Source organism: Artemia franciscana, chromosome 10 (assembly GCF_032884065.1).
Source record: "Artemia franciscana chromosome 10, ASM3288406v1, whole genome shotgun sequence".
NCBI classification, from domain to species: Eukaryota; Metazoa; Arthropoda; class Branchiopoda; order Anostraca; family Artemiidae; genus Artemia; species Artemia franciscana.
This window is the reverse complement of record NC_088872.1, coordinates 50,183,685-50,201,844: the sequence shown is the minus strand read 5'-3', so window position 1 is coordinate 50,201,844 and position 18,160 is coordinate 50,183,685. Positions and strand designations below refer to the sequence as shown.

Here is an 18,160-nt window from a genome sequence, read left to right as displayed (position 1 = left end):
ATCTTTTCCATTTGAAACGTATCATCCTGTCTATATTTCAAACCAAATTAGAAAATTTTGACTTCCACATTTTCTGCGAAATGAGATCCCTCTTCTATGAAAGAGAAACTGGTTGATAATGACGAATCTATAGCAACGAGCCAAAAAAATTATTTAAATTAATTTATCCAAATTTTCAATTTTAAATACTAAAATTAGAATTAAACGGTATCTAAAAAAAAAATAGAAAAAGCTCATATACAATTTTAAATATCCGAAAATTTATTCAAATATTTTTTTTAAATACTCTTTAGTAAATATTTTTACAATAATGTCTGATCGGTAAAGACCTCATGAGTATCAGAAAACAGTTTTAGACGAATCGTTATTTTATTTTGCTATTTACAATGGAAAAAAAGCACAAAGTTAGGAACGAAAGAAAGTCAATCACTCATACGAACGAAAGAATTTGTGTAAAAATAATCAAATTAAAGTATATAAGACAAAACAAATTAAATCCCCTTTGATCTTTAAATCGACCCCTCCACGTAACCACAAAAATCAGTAACCAGGGAAACAATCATGCCGTCCGTAGAGACAGTAGTTTTGAATTCCTCTTGAAAATTGCAAAGGTCCCACTAGTTAAAAAATATATTTCTGGGATTCCACAGCTTATTTCCTCTGCAAATAATAGAAAGCTTACATCTAGAAAGTTTAGTATTCAAATTATTTTTAGAATGAAATGAAGCTTTTACAACGGATTTGTCTAGAATGACAAAAAGGCAAGTTTTTTTTTTTATGAAAGTAAACAGTCACGTTAAAGCTTAAAACGGACAGAACCTATCTTATGAATCGTCGTTATCATATCTAAAGGTTGTATTCAAACTTCTGGTACAGTTACGAAAAATCTTCGCTAAACTGGTTTCAAATGCATGTGCATCAAGGTAATATAGAATCAAATTGTCAGTGAACCATTATTGCCCTGTTGGACCACCCTTTAAGAACAGCATAGAAAATGATTTAGGTAAATATCTAAGAAGTATAATAATGTCACATATAACATTTTGACGTGACAATGACGATAAATGGCAGGGCTGGTACTCCTTCATCTCTCTATTCTTTATGCTTAAGTTTGGCTACTGATTTTCTCTCAGAATTATAGACGGCAGCACATAAAACCTGACAATAACACCGCTTACATTTATTGACTGCCTTTCGAACCGGTTTTTTTTTCCATAAGGTGATAATGAACAAATAAGGCCTTTTCGTCCCCAAAGCAGTTGAATATTTTCTTTTATATTTTTGTCACAAAACTTTTGTGTAAAAAATTTATTCCTGAAGCATTGAAAAAAGGTCACACTTTAGCCTACAAAGCGTACGTTGGACCCCCTAGTATTTTGTATGATGTGTGATGGTTTCTAGTTTGAGTCTGTATGTCGCTTATTACTTTTATTTTATCAAAATCTTTTTTGTGGTTTATCATTATTTGATATTAAATTTCTGCTCGTTCTTAGCGTCATATCAAGAATAACGAAACTGTTAATGTACTATACCGCCACCCCAATCATGATGAATTTTCGACCTAATACCTTAGGCTCTGTATCCTTTTCTTTGATCACACTGCCTTTCAGTGACAAACAAATAACCGCTCAAATCGGGATAAGTCCATTAATTTAGACAGTGACAATTACAAAAGTCAAGATATTTCGATGACACATATAGCGATCGTCATCAGTAGAAATACTGAAGTATTAAAATTAAAACCAACATATTTATACAAAACAGAATTTCTATAAACAGGGCTCATTATAAGTCTTGTGATTTTCTTCTTTAATTTTAGCTAAATGTAAAATGAGTTTCCAAGGAAGGTTGCAAAGTCTTCGATTTGCAAAAGAAATGTCGAATTTATAGCTGTATGCTTGATTGATCCCATTTCCACATATATACGACGCCTTTTCGACGTAATACCTTAAGCTAGGTATCCTTTTCCCAGACCACACTGCCTTTCTACGACGAATAACTAAACGTCGAAATTGGGATAAGTCCATTTATTTAAACAGTGAAAACAGACACAACAATTCAGTGTTTATTGGACTTTCTCAGAAAAAAAAAAATCTAGTGAATGAACCGAAAGTTATTTATTTTGTTTTGCTTATAAATATGCTGGTTTTAATTTTAAATCTTTAGTATTAATACTGATGAGGATCGCTATATCTGTGATCGAAATATGTAGACTTTTATACTTGTTTTCACTGTCTAAATAAATGGACTTATCCCCATTTGAACTTTAATTTGTTAGTCATGATGCATTAGCCCATATTTTTTATATCAAGCTTAGGAAAATAAAAGGTCGTTTGGTTGTTTTGTTTTAAAGTTTCTAACAAGCGTTAAGTTTTAATGTCGCTCCTTACTTTCAGTTAAAAAAACTTGTTTTTTTTTTTATTTAATCTCAATCTTTAAGCCATTCATTCAAAACGATTACCTGTGGTGAAAACAAACAACAAAACAAAGAAATTAGTAAATGCACATTGAAGACTATACTTATTGAGAAAACACCGAATTTCATAATTTTTTAAGAAAAGAGGTTTAATGCTGTCACTCATAGGTTTCTAAACATGTTTAATTTGAGCTTGTGGTTTTTTATCAAGATTATACCCTTTATTCTAAAATCGTTTTGTTACTCCAATGTTAGTAACTTGTGATGTGCTATTTTAAGCTTAACATGTTTGGAATTAACCTAAAAAGTAATTTTTTTTATGCAGATGGAAAATTCCATTTTTACAGCTTCGGACAATATTGGTGATGGTTGCTCTTTACTCACCGCCCATTAGAAAATTAGAGTTTAATGAGGATCCCATCGGTAATTAGAACTTATTCAGACATAGAAGCTTTAGAAGGTTACAGTATAGTAGATATCACTGCAAAGCCAAACTCCTAAAAGACTCCTACGAATTTTTGATATTGCGTTTATCGCCTGCTATCTTTTAAATTTTTATATAAAAAAAAACATGTTCTTTCAACTGAAAGTAAGGAGCAACATTAAAACTTAAAACGAACAGAAATTATTGCGTATATGAGGGGGTTCGCCCCCTCGTCAATACCTTGCTCTTTACGCTAAAGCTATAATTTTGTTCCAATTCTTTAAGAATGAGTCCTGAATCACAAATTGCCGTTTAATTAGAATAAGTAGCTCTTTTGAAAGTATTAAAATACTTTAGCTTAAAGAGTTAGGTATTGACGAGGGGGTGAACCCCCTCATATATGTAATATTTTCTGTTTGTTTATAATGTTGCTCCCTACTTTCACTTGAATTTTTTTTTATTCAATTTCTGATCGTTTTTTAAATGATGCTTACAGTTCGTTTCCACGAACTGTTTGATTTCTATTATTTCGAACTTCCACAGACTGGAAAGAGCTTAGAGTCAATAAATACAAAATATAGGTGTTATTTTCGAAGGAAATCAGACCTGTTTCTACAGTCCTCACTAGGAAAGTCCAAACTAACAAAATATTGGTTTCTGTTAAAGGGAAAAAAAAAAGAAACAAAACGATCGGTTTTACTCGTGTATGAGTGGGGTAGGCCAACTCTTTGTACTTAAGTTTAATTTGTGTTGCAAGTAGGTAATATCAGCATCTATAAAAGGTTGAAAGTTTCGCCTAAAGAGCAGGCTGTTTATGGGCTGATATATCAGGCTGTATGCAGGGGGCTAGGGATTTTGACCCCCCCCCCCCCAAATTCTGTTTGGCTTAAACAAAACATAGTAAAAATAAATGTAAACAAATTTTTGATTCTTTTTTTTAAAGTTTGATTTTTGTAACCCTGGGAAAATTCGTTTGCACCCCTCCCACTCCTCTCCCCAAAAAACCCTGAATACGGCCGTGGAGTGGTAACATCCATCATTTATAGGAGAATTTATGCCATTTTACGATAATATAATCTATAAAGTCAGTGTTTTTTTATATCCTACAAGGGGGTTTCCCTTGTTTGTATTCGGGATTTTTACTTGCTTTGGCGTCAAATTTTTGTTATTGTTTTTTTTTGTCAAATTCTTTTCCTTAGTTGTTTCTTTATCATTTCTTTTTTAACCCATGAACTCACATAGATGATAAACAAAGTTCCTTCAATCAAACAGTTCGTGGTACGAACTGTAGTAAGGAGCGACCCGGCTCAATAGTAACCAAAACTCTAAAAAATGGAATTTTGATATCAATAGCTAAATCAAAAGAATCGCATTTTAATGCTGATTTTAAATATATAAGTTTCATCAATTTTAGTCTTACCCATCAAAAGTTACGAACCTGAGAATATTGCCTTATTTTAGAAAATAGGGGGGAAAACAACCCCTAAAAGTCATAGAATCTTAAAGAAAATTACACCATCAGATTCAGCGTATCAGAGAACCCTATTGCAGAAGTTTCAAGCTCCTGTGGAATTTTGTATTTTTTGCCAGAAGGCAGATCACGGATGCGTGTTTATTTGTTTGTTAGTTGTTTTTTTTCCCAGGGGTGATCGTATCGATCCAGTGGTCCTAGAATCTTGTGAGAGGGCGCATTCTAACGGAAAAGAAAAGTTCTAGTTCCCTTTTTAAGTGACCAAAAATTGGAGGGCACCTAGGCCCCTTCCACGTTAATTATTTTCCCAAAGTCACCAGAGCAAAATTCTCAGATAGCCATTTTATTCAGCGTAGTCAAAAAACCTTATAACTATGTTTTTGGGGACGACTTACTACCCCACGTTCTCCGTGGGAGGGGCCTTAAGTTACAAACTTTGACCAGTGCTTACATATTGTAATGGTTATTTGGAAGTGTACAGACGTTTTCAGGGGGGTTTTAGGTTGGGGGGTTGAGAAGAGGGGCGCAAATGTTGGGGAAACTTTCCTTGGAAGAATTCGTCATGGGAGAAGAAAATTTTCATGAAAAGAGTGCAGGATTATCTAGCATTATTTAAGAAAAAAATGAAAAAATAAATATGAAAAAAATTTTTCAACTGAAAGTAAGGAGAAGCATTAAAACTTAAAACGAACAGAAATTATTACGCACATGATGGGCTCACATCCTCCTTATACCTCGTTCTTTACGCTAAAGTATTTTTAGTAATTTCAACTTATTATTCCACGGCTTTTGTGATCCTGGGGTCATTCTTATGAAATTGGGACAAAATGTAAGCTTTAGTGTAAAGAGCGAGGTACTGACAAGGGGGTGAACCCCTTCATTTACGTAATAAAAACATGAGATTACAGAACTTTTTTACGTAAGCTAATTTGTAAGTTACGTATATCTTTTACTAATAAAAACATTCGTAAAAAATTAAAAGTTCTAGTTGCCTTTTTGAGTGACCAAAAAATCGGAGGGCAACTATGCCTCCTCCCCCGCTCCTTCTTTCTCAACATCATTCGATCAAAACTATGAGACAGCCATTTAGCAAACAAAATAAATATGCAAATTTCGTTTTAATTATTCATCTGCTGAGAGCCAAAATCAAAACATGCATTGATTCAAAAACGTTCAGAAATTAAATAAAAAAAAGCAAATTTTTTTTAACGGAAAGTAAGGAGCAACATTAAAACTTAAAACGAACAGAAATTGCTTCGTATGCGAAAGGGGATGCTTCCTCATCAACGCCCCGCTCTTTACGCTAAAGTTTTTTCTGTTTTAACAAGTAGAGTTAAGAGAAAGAGTCAAACTTTAGCGTAAAGAGCGTTGCGTTGATGAGGAAGCAGCCCCTTTCATATACGAAGTAATTTCTGTTCGTTTTAAGTTTTAATGTCGCTCCTTACTTTCTGTTAAAACAACTTTTTTTTTTTATTTAATGTAAGTTTGAATAAGGTGAACCGTCACCAAAGCAATCTGAAAGAGTGTCTTTATAAATGGTTGCACGAAGGTTAAAACATAGAACCTCAACGACAGGTGGCTTTAAAAATATCCACCAAGTTCGAATAATTGATATAAAAAGGAAAATCAGCGTAAAAATTTTCAGGATATACTAAACAGATAACAAAGGAGCTCTAATGTTACATTATCAATTGACAGATTAAACTGCACGATATGAGTCACAGTGAGACAAGCTTTATCCAAAAAGTTTGATGTGTGGTAGCTTTGTTACATCATAATTTGCAAACTTATGTTTGTGTTTAGATAACAATAACATATAATACTTCATAAGATTTACTTTGTGGAGAGGGAGAACTAAAGGTAGTATTAGAAAGATTGAAAATAATCAGAGCTCAGATGTTGATAGTGTGGTAAGTCAGTTTTCTGAAAATGGTGCTATAATTTTTTTTTTTTTGCAATACAAAAATTAGTTCCGGTTGTTAATGCATTTTCCCCAAAAAAGAATAAACAAATATTCTCTCTGGCTAACATTTCAAATCTCTTCAGGGACTGACTGCAATTATTATTTCCATGACCTTATCTTTGACACTAGAACATCTGAAAAAAGTTTAATTGCCCACAAAAGAATAGATACAAAAACTCTATCAGGCTTAATTTTCAAATCTCTTGAGGGAATGACTCCACTTATTATTTGCATAGCCTTATTTTTGCAACTAAAACATTTTCTTGAGAAATTAGTGTGATTTTCCATAGGGGAATAGATACAAATATTCTCTCCGGCTCAAATTTTGGTTTCAGTTTAAATTGGTATCATCCTTATTCTAGAGTTATTTTAGTTCAAATATTTTTGGGAATTTTTACCACTTATTATTTGGTCTTATTACCACTTATTATTTGCAAGGAAAATTTCTAAAAATACATTTGCTATTATTTTGCTAAAACTGTATTTTGTGGAAAATTGAATAATCTTCCATATTGTTCAGAATATTCTTTGCATTAGAACATTTTTTGGTATTTACCAAGTAATTTATTTAACTCCTGTATTTTCAAAACTAAAGTGTCTTAGAACATAACTTACTTTTTTTCTTTGTAAGAAGATATAGTAAGAATATGTAAGAATATATATTTTTTTCTTTGTATCAATATAGCATTAAATCAAGTAAATCAATAAAATGATAATAAGTTTGATAATAAATTATCAAGGGTTCAAATTTTTTCGAAAATAATACTTTCAGAGACTTTTACATTTATTGCATACATGATTTAAGAGCTCAGGTTCCGCGACTTAAAACGAGTCAAAAATGAAAGTGAAGATCAAAGAAATATGCGAATGCAATACATGCGACCGGGGCCTGGCCTCGAAATTGGTGACATAGTTTTTTTTTCTTAAGACTAACATATTGAAATTTCTTGCCACAAACGACATTTCTTGACATTTCTTGCCACATTTAAACATGTCACAACTTTAAGTAAGAGATTGTATTTTTCCCAGGATGGTTGTATCGAACCATAACACCAAGAAGAGGCTGCGATTAGACGACAAATGACAATGAGAATCAATATATAGAAACCTACCGCGTAGCCGTGCCATGCCGGGCCACGGCACGTGGTAACCTTGTTTACATTTGATTCTCACTGTCACTTGTTCTCTAGCCGTAAACAATGTGAACTTCTTCTTGATTTCATCACGTCACTATGGATTCAATACAGCCATCAAAAGAAAAATAAGAATTCTTCCTTACAATTGTGACCTACCTAGATTGTTTTTTAGGACAAAAGTAGCGGAATGCCAAGTTTCAGAAAAAAAATTCTATGCGGCCAGTTTTGAGAAAAATTATATTCCGATTCCGATACAAAAGTAACGGAATGACAATTTTCAGAAAAAATTCTATGCGGCCAGTTTCGAGAAAGTAACATATATACACAATTATTGCCCGTTTAATTAATTAAAAAATATATATAATACTAAAAATATTTTTTGTGGGGAGTGTTCAAAACTTTCTTTTATACAATATTATATGTTCGTCGGTCATCAAAATAGCATATCTGCAATATCTCTTTAATCACTAGGGCTATCAGATTGTAGCTTCCAGGAAGAGTTAAGAGGCCAAGTGTACCCCAAGTTTTTTCTATATGACGCCATCTTCAAGGGGGTTTCAGGCTGTTTTTCGAAACTCTTACTACTAAGACTAACCGAAACAACAACTACCATTCCCGAGTCAGCTACAAATGAAAATTTTTCTCCTCGGATATTTTTTTTAACACTTATTAAAATTTTGGGCTACTATGGGCCTGGGGATCGATCTTTAATAGGTTTCAGCTGTTGCTTGCTACAACCATGATATAGTCCTCTTTATTCTTAAGAAAATTTACCACATTAGAACGACTTTTGAAATTACCAAGGAGTTCATTTTACTTCTGAATTTCTAAAAATAAACTGTTTCTGACTTTTTTTTTATTCTTTGTAAGAAGAACCAATACATAATTGAATTACATTCTTTGGCTCCCTTGGTGTTCCAAGATTGTCAAAGGCAGGTTCAAATTTCATGGAAACTAATACTTCCAGAGACCTTTATATTAACTGCATGAATGATTCAAGAGCTAAAGACTCATGATGGATCCTCAGCTCTAATCACTCTCAAGAAGTTCAAATTAATGGAAATATTTACAATAAAGAAGCTGAAAAATGAGGGAACTGAAAAGATGAGGCTGCTGAAAATGCGGATGTATTTTATAGGAGTTTGACATTGTAATAATATGTGCTTCTCCTCTGACCTTTAGAAGTGTTTATGGTTTAAGACTTTATAATTAGGGCAATGATTTATATCTACGATCTGCATAAGGTTTTAATTGGGCTGATTGGTCATATTCCAATTATAAAAATAAACATGTGTTTTAGGTAAAGCACTATTTTGCTTTACAACATGTTTTCCAAAAACTAACCCATCTTTGCCAACTTCAGGTGGTATAAAAGAAGGGGGCGGCAGAGGTAGAGAGATTTAAAATTCGTGTTGGGGCGGGAAGCGCCTAAAACTTGATGTTTCGAATCAATCTGAATGGCTTATGGACTTTTAGTCCCAATAAAGATTAGGATTTATTCAAGTTTAGGTGCGAGATGAGTTGTGTTGCCAAGTGACCAAAACACTATATCTCTCATATCCTGTGCATACCTTTGGGACTTGAAGCTGAAATTATCAGGGAGTCCTGAAAAAACACGTGGTCCCGGAAATTCCACTTCGGGGGTGTGAAGCATTGGATAATATCTGAAGGTTAAATATTCTATTTTCCGAAAGGGCATAAATATGCCCTTTCGGAAGTTCTAGAAATTTTAATTGAGGATATTTTATCCCTGTGCTGTGTACGCCAAAATTACTACTTTTAGAATTTGTGTTGATAGTACCTTTAGAGTTGCCAAGGATTTTAAGCTTCATTGTATAATTTTCATCAAGATGTTACCCTTTTGAGGAATGTTTAACCCGTTTTTCAAAATTCTACAAGCTTTTATAAGCTGAATTGGTGAATCTGGTACATTAAAATCAGCATCAGTAGTAGAGTTTGTTGAAGCAAATATTGCAGTCCAAGTACTGTTTTTTTCTAAAATTTATATTTCTAGCGACAAGGCAAGATTTTTAATTGGAATATGATACCTCAAAGTGCATGATCCAAGGCCCTATAAAATGTGGGTAGGTCACAACTTCCCACTTCCTTCAACCCCTGTTTTTGTTCAACTTAGCTCTTATATTTCTACGACATGGCTTCAATGCCTGAATCATGATCATCCTCGAAAAAGTGGCTCAGAAATTAGAAAAGTCAAAAAGAATTTTTGTGTACAGTTTTAAAGGAGAGTTCTTTGAACATTTTTTTAATATTGTATTCCCCTACCCTTGTTTGCAAGTAAGTATGAGTGGTCTTTTATATTTCACCTAAAATAGCTCTGCAATGAACAGGAGTTATCAGCATGCAGCGCCCAAATTACAGGGTTAGTAAAAAAGTATATATATTTTTAGAACGGAAGGAGATTAGAGTGGAAATTATAAAACCCTCCCATTCTATATTTATCTGAATGTGTAATAAATTTAGAAGGTTTTGGCTTATGTCCAATCTTTGAGGGTTCAGGTATCCCTTCCATTCCCAGAAAGATCCACTTACCCTCCTTCCCAGTAGCCAATGTATAAGTATACTATAACTAAATTCTAAGAGGCCTGAAACGAACAGATACCCATAAATAAAGCTCAAAAATAATTATCCGAAAGACCCATTTATTTTGTGTTGACGGCATGTAGCCTTAGCAAAAACGCACTACTACGCGGCATTATTGCCTCTGAAACTAGGGAGGTTTTACATACTTCTTATAAATTTCACATGATTGTATTTTGGTGTTTTGCGGTCCAAAATCGTCCATTAGCGCACAAAATGGCAGGTAACGCCCTTTTGCTGTAGTGTGATCTTTTTTTTCGCTGCTAATAAGACGCACTAGAAATTTCATATGTTATTTCCCTATTTCTCCGAAATTCAGTGAATGTTGTCAGGCTCTAAGAATTTGAAGTGTAATTTTGAGCCTTATAAATTTTATATATTTCGAATCATTATAAAAAGCCCATTTTTGTATTTATATCTCGTTATCAAGAATTTCTTTTATTATTCAGAAGAGTCACACCTTACTTACAGCTCGACGCGATAAACTGTTTAATACTAACTATGCGTCGCCCCCCCCCCCTCATAGAAAAGCCCTCCTTCTTGATTTGGTTCTCTTATTATGTTACATGATTCATTTAAATAAGAGAATTTTCAAAAGAAACAGATTTATTTCAGTTCAGTTCAGTTCACTTTATTCATAAATCAAATACATTTAACTAATATGCAAGTACCCACCCAAAGACAGATACAAAACAGCACTTGCGACGGGGAGAGTACATAAAAATCATTTTCAAACTAATAATTCACTACACTCAAACAACAACAACAAAAAACAAAAAAAACAATAACTAATTACTACCAATGTAATAATAACCAATCTCGTAATAATAAACAGTAAAGAGAGAAAAAATAAAAATATATGAATAAGTAAAGGAACTATGAACCTTGGCCTAGCAAATACTTTTTCAGTTTATTTTTAGATAACCCCAGGTGCTTAGCCGCCCGAATACTCTCTGGAACAGAATTCAACACATTAGACATGATTTCAATTTTTCGGCAAAGATAATAAAGAGCACGACAAGGGCACGATCTTGTATTACTTTTCAAAGCGATGAGATCCATGACGAAGTTAATTTGGTAAAATCGACATGATTTCAAAACAAAATAGAGGCTTCTTCCAAGCCCTTCTGAACGTAAGGGGAAATGCCCCCCCCCCAATACATCCCTTTTTAAAGAAAATAATTATCACTTACAAGATTAAGAAGAAACAGATTTGTGACCGTTCGCATCCTTCTGCACCTGGTTAACGTAATTATCACAAGTAGATTTCCAACTATTGAAACTGTAAATATTACTGAATAATAGATAATAATTGCCTGCGAGCTAAGAAACAACAGTAAAAAATGTTGTTCATCAGTTTCATTTTCAAAATCACTTTGATTTTTACTAAGCTCATTCATCTTCTTGCAAGGTAAGTTCTATTCCAGAAAGTGAGACGCACCTGCTAAAGGAGTTCTTCTCTGGCCTAGAATGGCTTGAAACTCAGGTCAGGAAAAACTGAACTGATTTGTTCTAACCTATGGAGCCCCTGTGTTGAAACTATGTGCGCTGAGTTGCTATTGTAGATGTAAATACATCTTCAATTAGAAAAAGGTATTGCTCTGTTTTCAATTAAATAAAAAAAAGTTTTTTTTAACTGAAAGTAAGAAGCGACATTAAAACATAAAAGGAACAGAAATTACTCCGTGTATGAAAGGGGTTGTTCCTTTCTCAATGCCCCGCTCTTTACGCTAAACTTTAAAAACTCTTTTTTTTAATTAATACCCTTCATTGGATCGAATCGCTTGCTGTATATTTGAAAGTATTGCTTTATCTATGAAAGTAGCTACCTGGTCAAAAATAGAAATAGCTTTTTATTTTGCTGAACGTTTCTGCTACAGAAAGCAACGAAAGAGGATTAAGATTCAGGATTGATTGGAAGTCAACCAGAACTAGTCACTCCTCTCATTTTGCTAACCCCTCCCCCTCCCCATTGGTCGTCTCCAAAGATATCCTATCAAAATTTTGAGACACTTTATTTCAGAATAGTAAAAATTCTAATAAATATACCCTCTGGGATGAAGCAACCCCACTGGCCCTGTCGCACGGGCTGTAAATACCACAAACTGAAAATTTTTGAATATGTATTTTGTAATAGAGAAGGGAGACTTGCACAGTATCTCGGGTTCAACTATGGGTATTAAGTTTGAAACTTCAATTAATGTTTGGGGGAGCTCTGTGCAACTACGTTATCAAGAGAATACATCTGCAAGTGCAATATTAAGTTGGAACTTCACAGATTGTTGAGAAGGATGTTGATCTAAGACAAAGATAGTATGCACATCCAAGCTGTGAATAAGGCATCGAAGTTAGTACAAAAGCGTATATAGGAACGGCTAAGGGGTTGCAGTTGAATGTTCAAGGGGAGTTGAAGGAGATAATAAACTAAATGAAAAAACAGTATGTTTATTCAGTTTTCCAATATGCAGCATCGGCAATATCTCAGGAACGGCTAAAGGTGTTAAGTTGGAGCTTTCAGGGAATATTGAAGCGGATAATAAACTAAGTCTTGAGACTCTAAGTGAACCCAAATTACCGAGATGTGGCATCTGCAACATCTCATTAATGGCTACAGGTACTTTTACTGAAAAATAAAGTTTTCGTGTATTTTCAGAGATTATTACATGTGTTTAAAATGGTTTCAGCGATATAGTTGTTGATGCTGCTTTTATTGATACTTGTAGTGTTTTCTATCTTCATTTTTATCGATCAATTAAAGTGCAGTAATATTTACAATACAAACGGTAATTGCTTTATTTCATTTCAGGCAATTGCCGATCTTTTGTTATGCGTTTACTGCATGCCCTTTACTCTTGTAGGACAAGCACTACAAAACTTCATTTTTGGCCAGCTGATGGCCAACAAGCACTTCATTTTGGCCAATCTCATTCCATTCTTCCAGGGTAAGACATATTTCTCCCTAAAATATTGCTTTTGTAAGTAGTTCTCATTATGTCGCCAAAGCATCAGAGGCTATCGTAACCCGGATAATTATGGGGATAATTACTTTAATTAATTAACTTTAATAATTACGGATAATTATGGGGAAAAATACTTTCACATATTCGCCAATGTACTTATCTTTGTTGAATGTTTCGAATTCTTAGACAACAGTATTGAATACACTTATAAATGAAACTTTATATTTTAGAATCGGATATTTATTATCCTACATTCCTCTCCATGCCCACTATAACTAGCCAATAGGATGAGCACTGAAAAATGAATTGGACATCAAGATTCTAATAAAATAATATTTAAAATTCGTGAGGAAAGTAGTACAATAATTCTTAGTAACTCTTTGTAACTATTTAAAAGTAATAATTAAATAAAAATTGACCACTTTAGAAAACCACAAATTCTACAGCAACATTTTTTTTTCTGAATATTAGGTTTTTCTTGGGCAAAATCACGGGAAAATACGACGTTTTAGCTAACTGACAATGGAGATAAGAATGGAGAATAGCGCTACTTAAGTAAAGAACAATATAACCTTTAAGTTTTTTTCCATAGGTCACTTTATATGGAAGGAGCGGTCGTAAAAACTTTGAAGGGGGCTCTTTCAATTAAAAATTGAAAGTTCCAGCGTCCTTTCTAAGATTTGAAAGTCAATAGAGGGTAACCAGTCCCCTCCGATGTTCTTTATGGCTACATGCTCCTCCGTCACCCTTAAAGATATCCTACGAAATCTGAGATATTTTGTTTACAATAGCCTAGTTATAAGGTCCAGTATACTAGCTTCCAGGGATGACATTACTCCTACAGCCCGTGAGGCAAGGGCTTTAGATTATGAAAGGTATGTATTCTGGCACGTACGCAGGGGGGGCCTTCGGTCCCGCCCCCCCCCCCGAAATTTTATGAAATTTTTAATTTCCCCATGGTTTCTTGGGATTTCTGGCAAAAGTAGGACATTTATTAAGAATCTAGACACATGTGTGAAGCCTTTTTCGGGGGATTTTACAGTATGCAATTATCCGGTCAAGTCACTGCCCAATTATTAACCCATTTTCTGTCTAACTTTTTACCCTCTTTGAGGTAATTAGCAATTGTACTGTTATTTTTTTCTGTAAAGAGAGTTTGCTTTCCACAGCAAAATAGAATTATCCTTAATATTAGGGCTTTTATCCTCCTTTTGAGGATAAAGTACAGCTTTTAATGAGTCAATTTTGGAAACAATCATTTTTCATTTAAATCTACGTTTTTGCAATAGAAGAACTACCCCCCACAGCACCCATATTGCACTGTTGACCCTAAATTTCCCTTTCAGTGGGATATAATAGATTAATCACTGGTTCTAAATCGCTATGAACACAACCTGAGCCTAAAACGTACTTTTGAGGCTTCAGTCTTCTAAAATACTAAAGATTAAACTTAATCTGTATTTTCCGATATACGTGCTTTTTGCATTACTAAATAAAAAAGTGCTACTTTATATCTGCTGTTTCGAAGGTTTTGCCCCCCCCCCCGAAAAAATTCCTGCGTACGTGACTGTATCCATTGTTTCCATGTAGTTTCAAGATGGAAAAGAAGGGAGGATATTGTTGAACTAAGTTAAAAGATAAGAGACATTAGACGCTATATAAGCAGAAGAAAACTCGATTTATATTCTTCCGCTTTTACAAATATCTTCTCCAGCTGCCGCCTTGGAATCTTGATCATCACATCAAACAGTTCGAACTGTATATAAGGAGTGACCCGTTTCAATAGTAATCGAAACTATAAAAAACGAAATTTCGACACCAATAGATATATAAAAAAAATTGACTTATTATGCTAATTTCAAATATAAGTTTTATTAAGTTTAGTAATACTCATCAAAAATAACGAGCCTGAGAAAATTTGCCTGGTTTTCGAGAAAAAGAGAGAAACATCCCCTAAAAGTCATAAAATCCCAATGAAATCACACCATCAGAATCATCATGTTTGAGAACCCTAATAGAGAGGTTTCAAGCTCCCGTCTGCAAGAATGAAAAATTTTGAATTTTTTGCCAGAAGAAAGAACATGGAAACCTGCTTTTTTGTTTGTTTTTCCCAGAGGTGATCGTACCAACCCTATGGTCCTAGAATATCGGTATAGGGCTCATTCAAACGAAAATTTTAGGGTCTAGTGCCCTTTTTTAGTGACCAAAAAACTGAAGGGCAACTAGGCCCCTTCCTACACCCCTTTTTCTCAAAAAGTCCAAATTTCTTAATATCTTTCTTTCAAAAAGAATTTATGCGGCTTTTATATCAATACTCGTATACATTGATACTATGTCGAAACTTGAAATTATAGAATTTGAAGAAATCTCCACTTCTTTCAGTTTTTTTACAAGTTTTGACGAATTCTTAATGTAAGAAATTTGTGTAGACATGAGTGGTTTACATAATGACACAAACCACTTACTCGGAGCACTTGTTGGTGACTTTGTACTTGCAACAATTGATCGTAATGGCAGATTTGGCTTATGTATCTTTGAAAGTCCATATAATTTAGGGCACAAAGAACTTTTTGGTAAGAATTTATAAAAAAGTTGAGGTGTAATCTTCCCTTCTTCCTTCAAACTCTTTAACCCGATCGTAAATTCTTTGCGCACGAGTATGTCGGGTCAAAAGAAAGTTGTTTGTACGTTTTTTCATCTTTCAGTAAAGCATTTAATTTTGAATCGTAGTCCTTGGTGTCCATTACTACTAAAGTGTTACCCTTGTCTGCTTTTGTAATAATAATAGATTCATCCCTTCTTAAATTATTAAGAATATTTATGTGTTTGATAGAATTGTTAGGGATTTCTGGTTTTAAAGCAAACTCCGACAGGGTTTTAACTGTAGAGGCTCTTACTAGGCTAACATCTTTGATTAGGATGGGGTTTTCTATGTAAAAATGTTTCTATTGAAGAGATAATTTCTTCTACTGGGACTTTATTAGTTTTAAAGCAAAATTGTGGACCTTTTTCTAATACGGACTATTCTTGTAAAGCTAAGGTCCTTGATGAAAAATTAATTACACCAGGTCCAAGAGTTGACGAAGGTATTACGGCTATATTTTCAGATAATTTTGAAAACTTTTTAAGTAACCTTTCTCTGGAAAGGTGAAAGTCATGATTGAAGTGATTTCTTGCTGTTTGTTGAATAGAAAAATCACTTGCACTCACCTTTTCTTATATAATATTTTCCAGGAAAAGTTTATCTTTCACCAAGAAAGCTCTTTTTCTCCTTTTATGTTTTATCAGATCATTTAAAGTCTTGAAATGTACACCTTGTTCTACATACTTTGGATATTTTTTTTTAATTCTGGAAAGGATCGAACTTCCGTAGAGCAGCAAAGTGGGGGTTATAAAATCCCATGTACTCGTGGAAGCTCTTATGTGGGACGTACTAACCAGAATTTAAAAATGAGACTGCTACAACATCATAATTCTATTTCATCGTCTGCAAAAAAAAGTACCGAACCTGAAGATTTCACGTTGGGTCTTTCGGAACACATTCATAATTATCCAAATCATTTTATTTTGTTTGAAAATGTTTCTTTGATTTCTAGGGACCCAGGTTTAAAGCAAATTTTCAGGGAAACAATCGAAATTAAAAAAAAAAAATCAAGAATAACTCCATAAACAGAGATACAGGTGAATTTGGGTTGAATTCAATTTATGATAATTTACTTAGGTCAAGTAAAGTCAATATCACCTCATCTAAGAGCTATGACCTCTGTCCACGTAATATTTCAGATAAATATAATGAACCGGAACCGAAAAGTTCAAAGAGATTTGCTTCCGCTGTTGCATAAAAAAAAAAAAAAATAAGAGCAATAAACTATATGTAATTAGTTTATTAGATATCAATTTTGTTTGTTTTCTATTGATGTCTTTTAGTTTTACTGCTGATGATGAACACTGTATATATGTTCGAAATATCCAGTGAAAAAATTGTATATCTGTTGACTGTTAATAAAAAAAATTTCATCCCTATTTTGAACTGTGTTACTTTCATCATGGAAAGGCAATGTGGTCTTCGAAGTTATCTAAGTTATGTATATTTTTTACTAATCAAAATGTTTGTAAAAACTAAGAATTCTAGTTGCCTTTTTAAGTAACCTAAAAATAAAAAAAAATGGATGGCAACTAGGCCTCCTCCCCCGCTCCTTTTTCTCAGAATCGTCCGATCAAAACTATGAGAAAGCCGTTTAGCCACAAAAAATTGATTTGCAAATTTGGTTTTTGATTTTGAATTTTTGATTTTGGCGTTGAGCCAAAACCAAAACATGCATTAATTCAAAAACGTTCAAAAATTAAATAAAATTAACAAGTTTTTTTTACCTGCAAGTAAGGAGTGACGTTAAAACATTAAACGGACAGAAATTATTATTATTGTTTTTAAAAGTGGAACAGTGAGAGTCAAACTTTAGTGTAAAGAGCGAGGCGTTGAGGAAGGGACTACCTCTTTCATATACGAAATAATTTCTGTTCGTTTTTTTTACTGTCGTTCCTTACTTGCAGTTAAAAAAAACTTGTTTTTTTTTATTTAATCCGTAAAATAGGTCATACATTTGGTTGCTTCTGGTGACACAGTGCATTGATGTATGCTTTGTGCCTGGGGTTCTATAAATAAATGGGTATAAAAATAAATATTCTACAAATGCTCTTAAAATTGATCTAAAGGAGAACTATGTCCATTCGAAATGAATAAAAAATTAAAGCAAGATCATAAAATAAGCGAAACTAAAAGTAACAGTAATTACCATAAATGGACAATCCTGGCTGCCGAAAAGTAGATTGAAGGACCTTGGTTGTGAAGAGCATTGAAAATAAAAAGGCTAGACAGTCTATCCAGCAATTAGAGTTGCCAACCGTAAGTAAGGAGTGACTTTTATTAATAGTAGCCAAAATCTAAAAAAAGAGAGCTTTAACAATACATGCGTATTAAGAATAGATTTTTATGATGATTTGCCAAAGTAAGAAAAAACTTATTCTGTAAGGAAAAATTTCTTTAAAACCTGAAATAAGAACCATTAAAACTATTATATCATTAAAACCATTAAAACCTGAAACAAGAAGGAAATAAAAGTCATTTAATAAGTCGAACTTAAGCACATAGATATCGCTTTTTACAGTTTATTACTAGGAACTGTTTGGTCAAG

The 18,160-nt window shown here is 33.4% G+C and overlaps 1 protein-coding gene across 2 annotated transcripts in view; it reads right to left on the bottom strand.

Annotated features, from left to right (window-relative positions):
• The window catches only part of LOC136032322 (cholecystokinin receptor type A-like), an 88,826-nt gene extending 70,934 nt beyond the window's left edge, over nt 1-17,892 (bottom strand). The window contains exon 1 of one of the 2 annotated variants that reach the window (XM_065712624.1): nt 17,762-17,892. In XM_065712624.1, the coding sequence (XP_065568696.1) occupies nt 17,762-17,764 (3 nt within the window). In that variant the 5' untranslated portion in view covers nt 17,765-17,892. Of the gene's footprint in view, nt 1-11,201; nt 11,489-17,761 lie in introns of those variants that run through there. The other variant, XM_065712623.1, reaches the window with a different exon arrangement.
• Nucleotides 17,893-18,160: the final 268 nt, after the last annotated feature.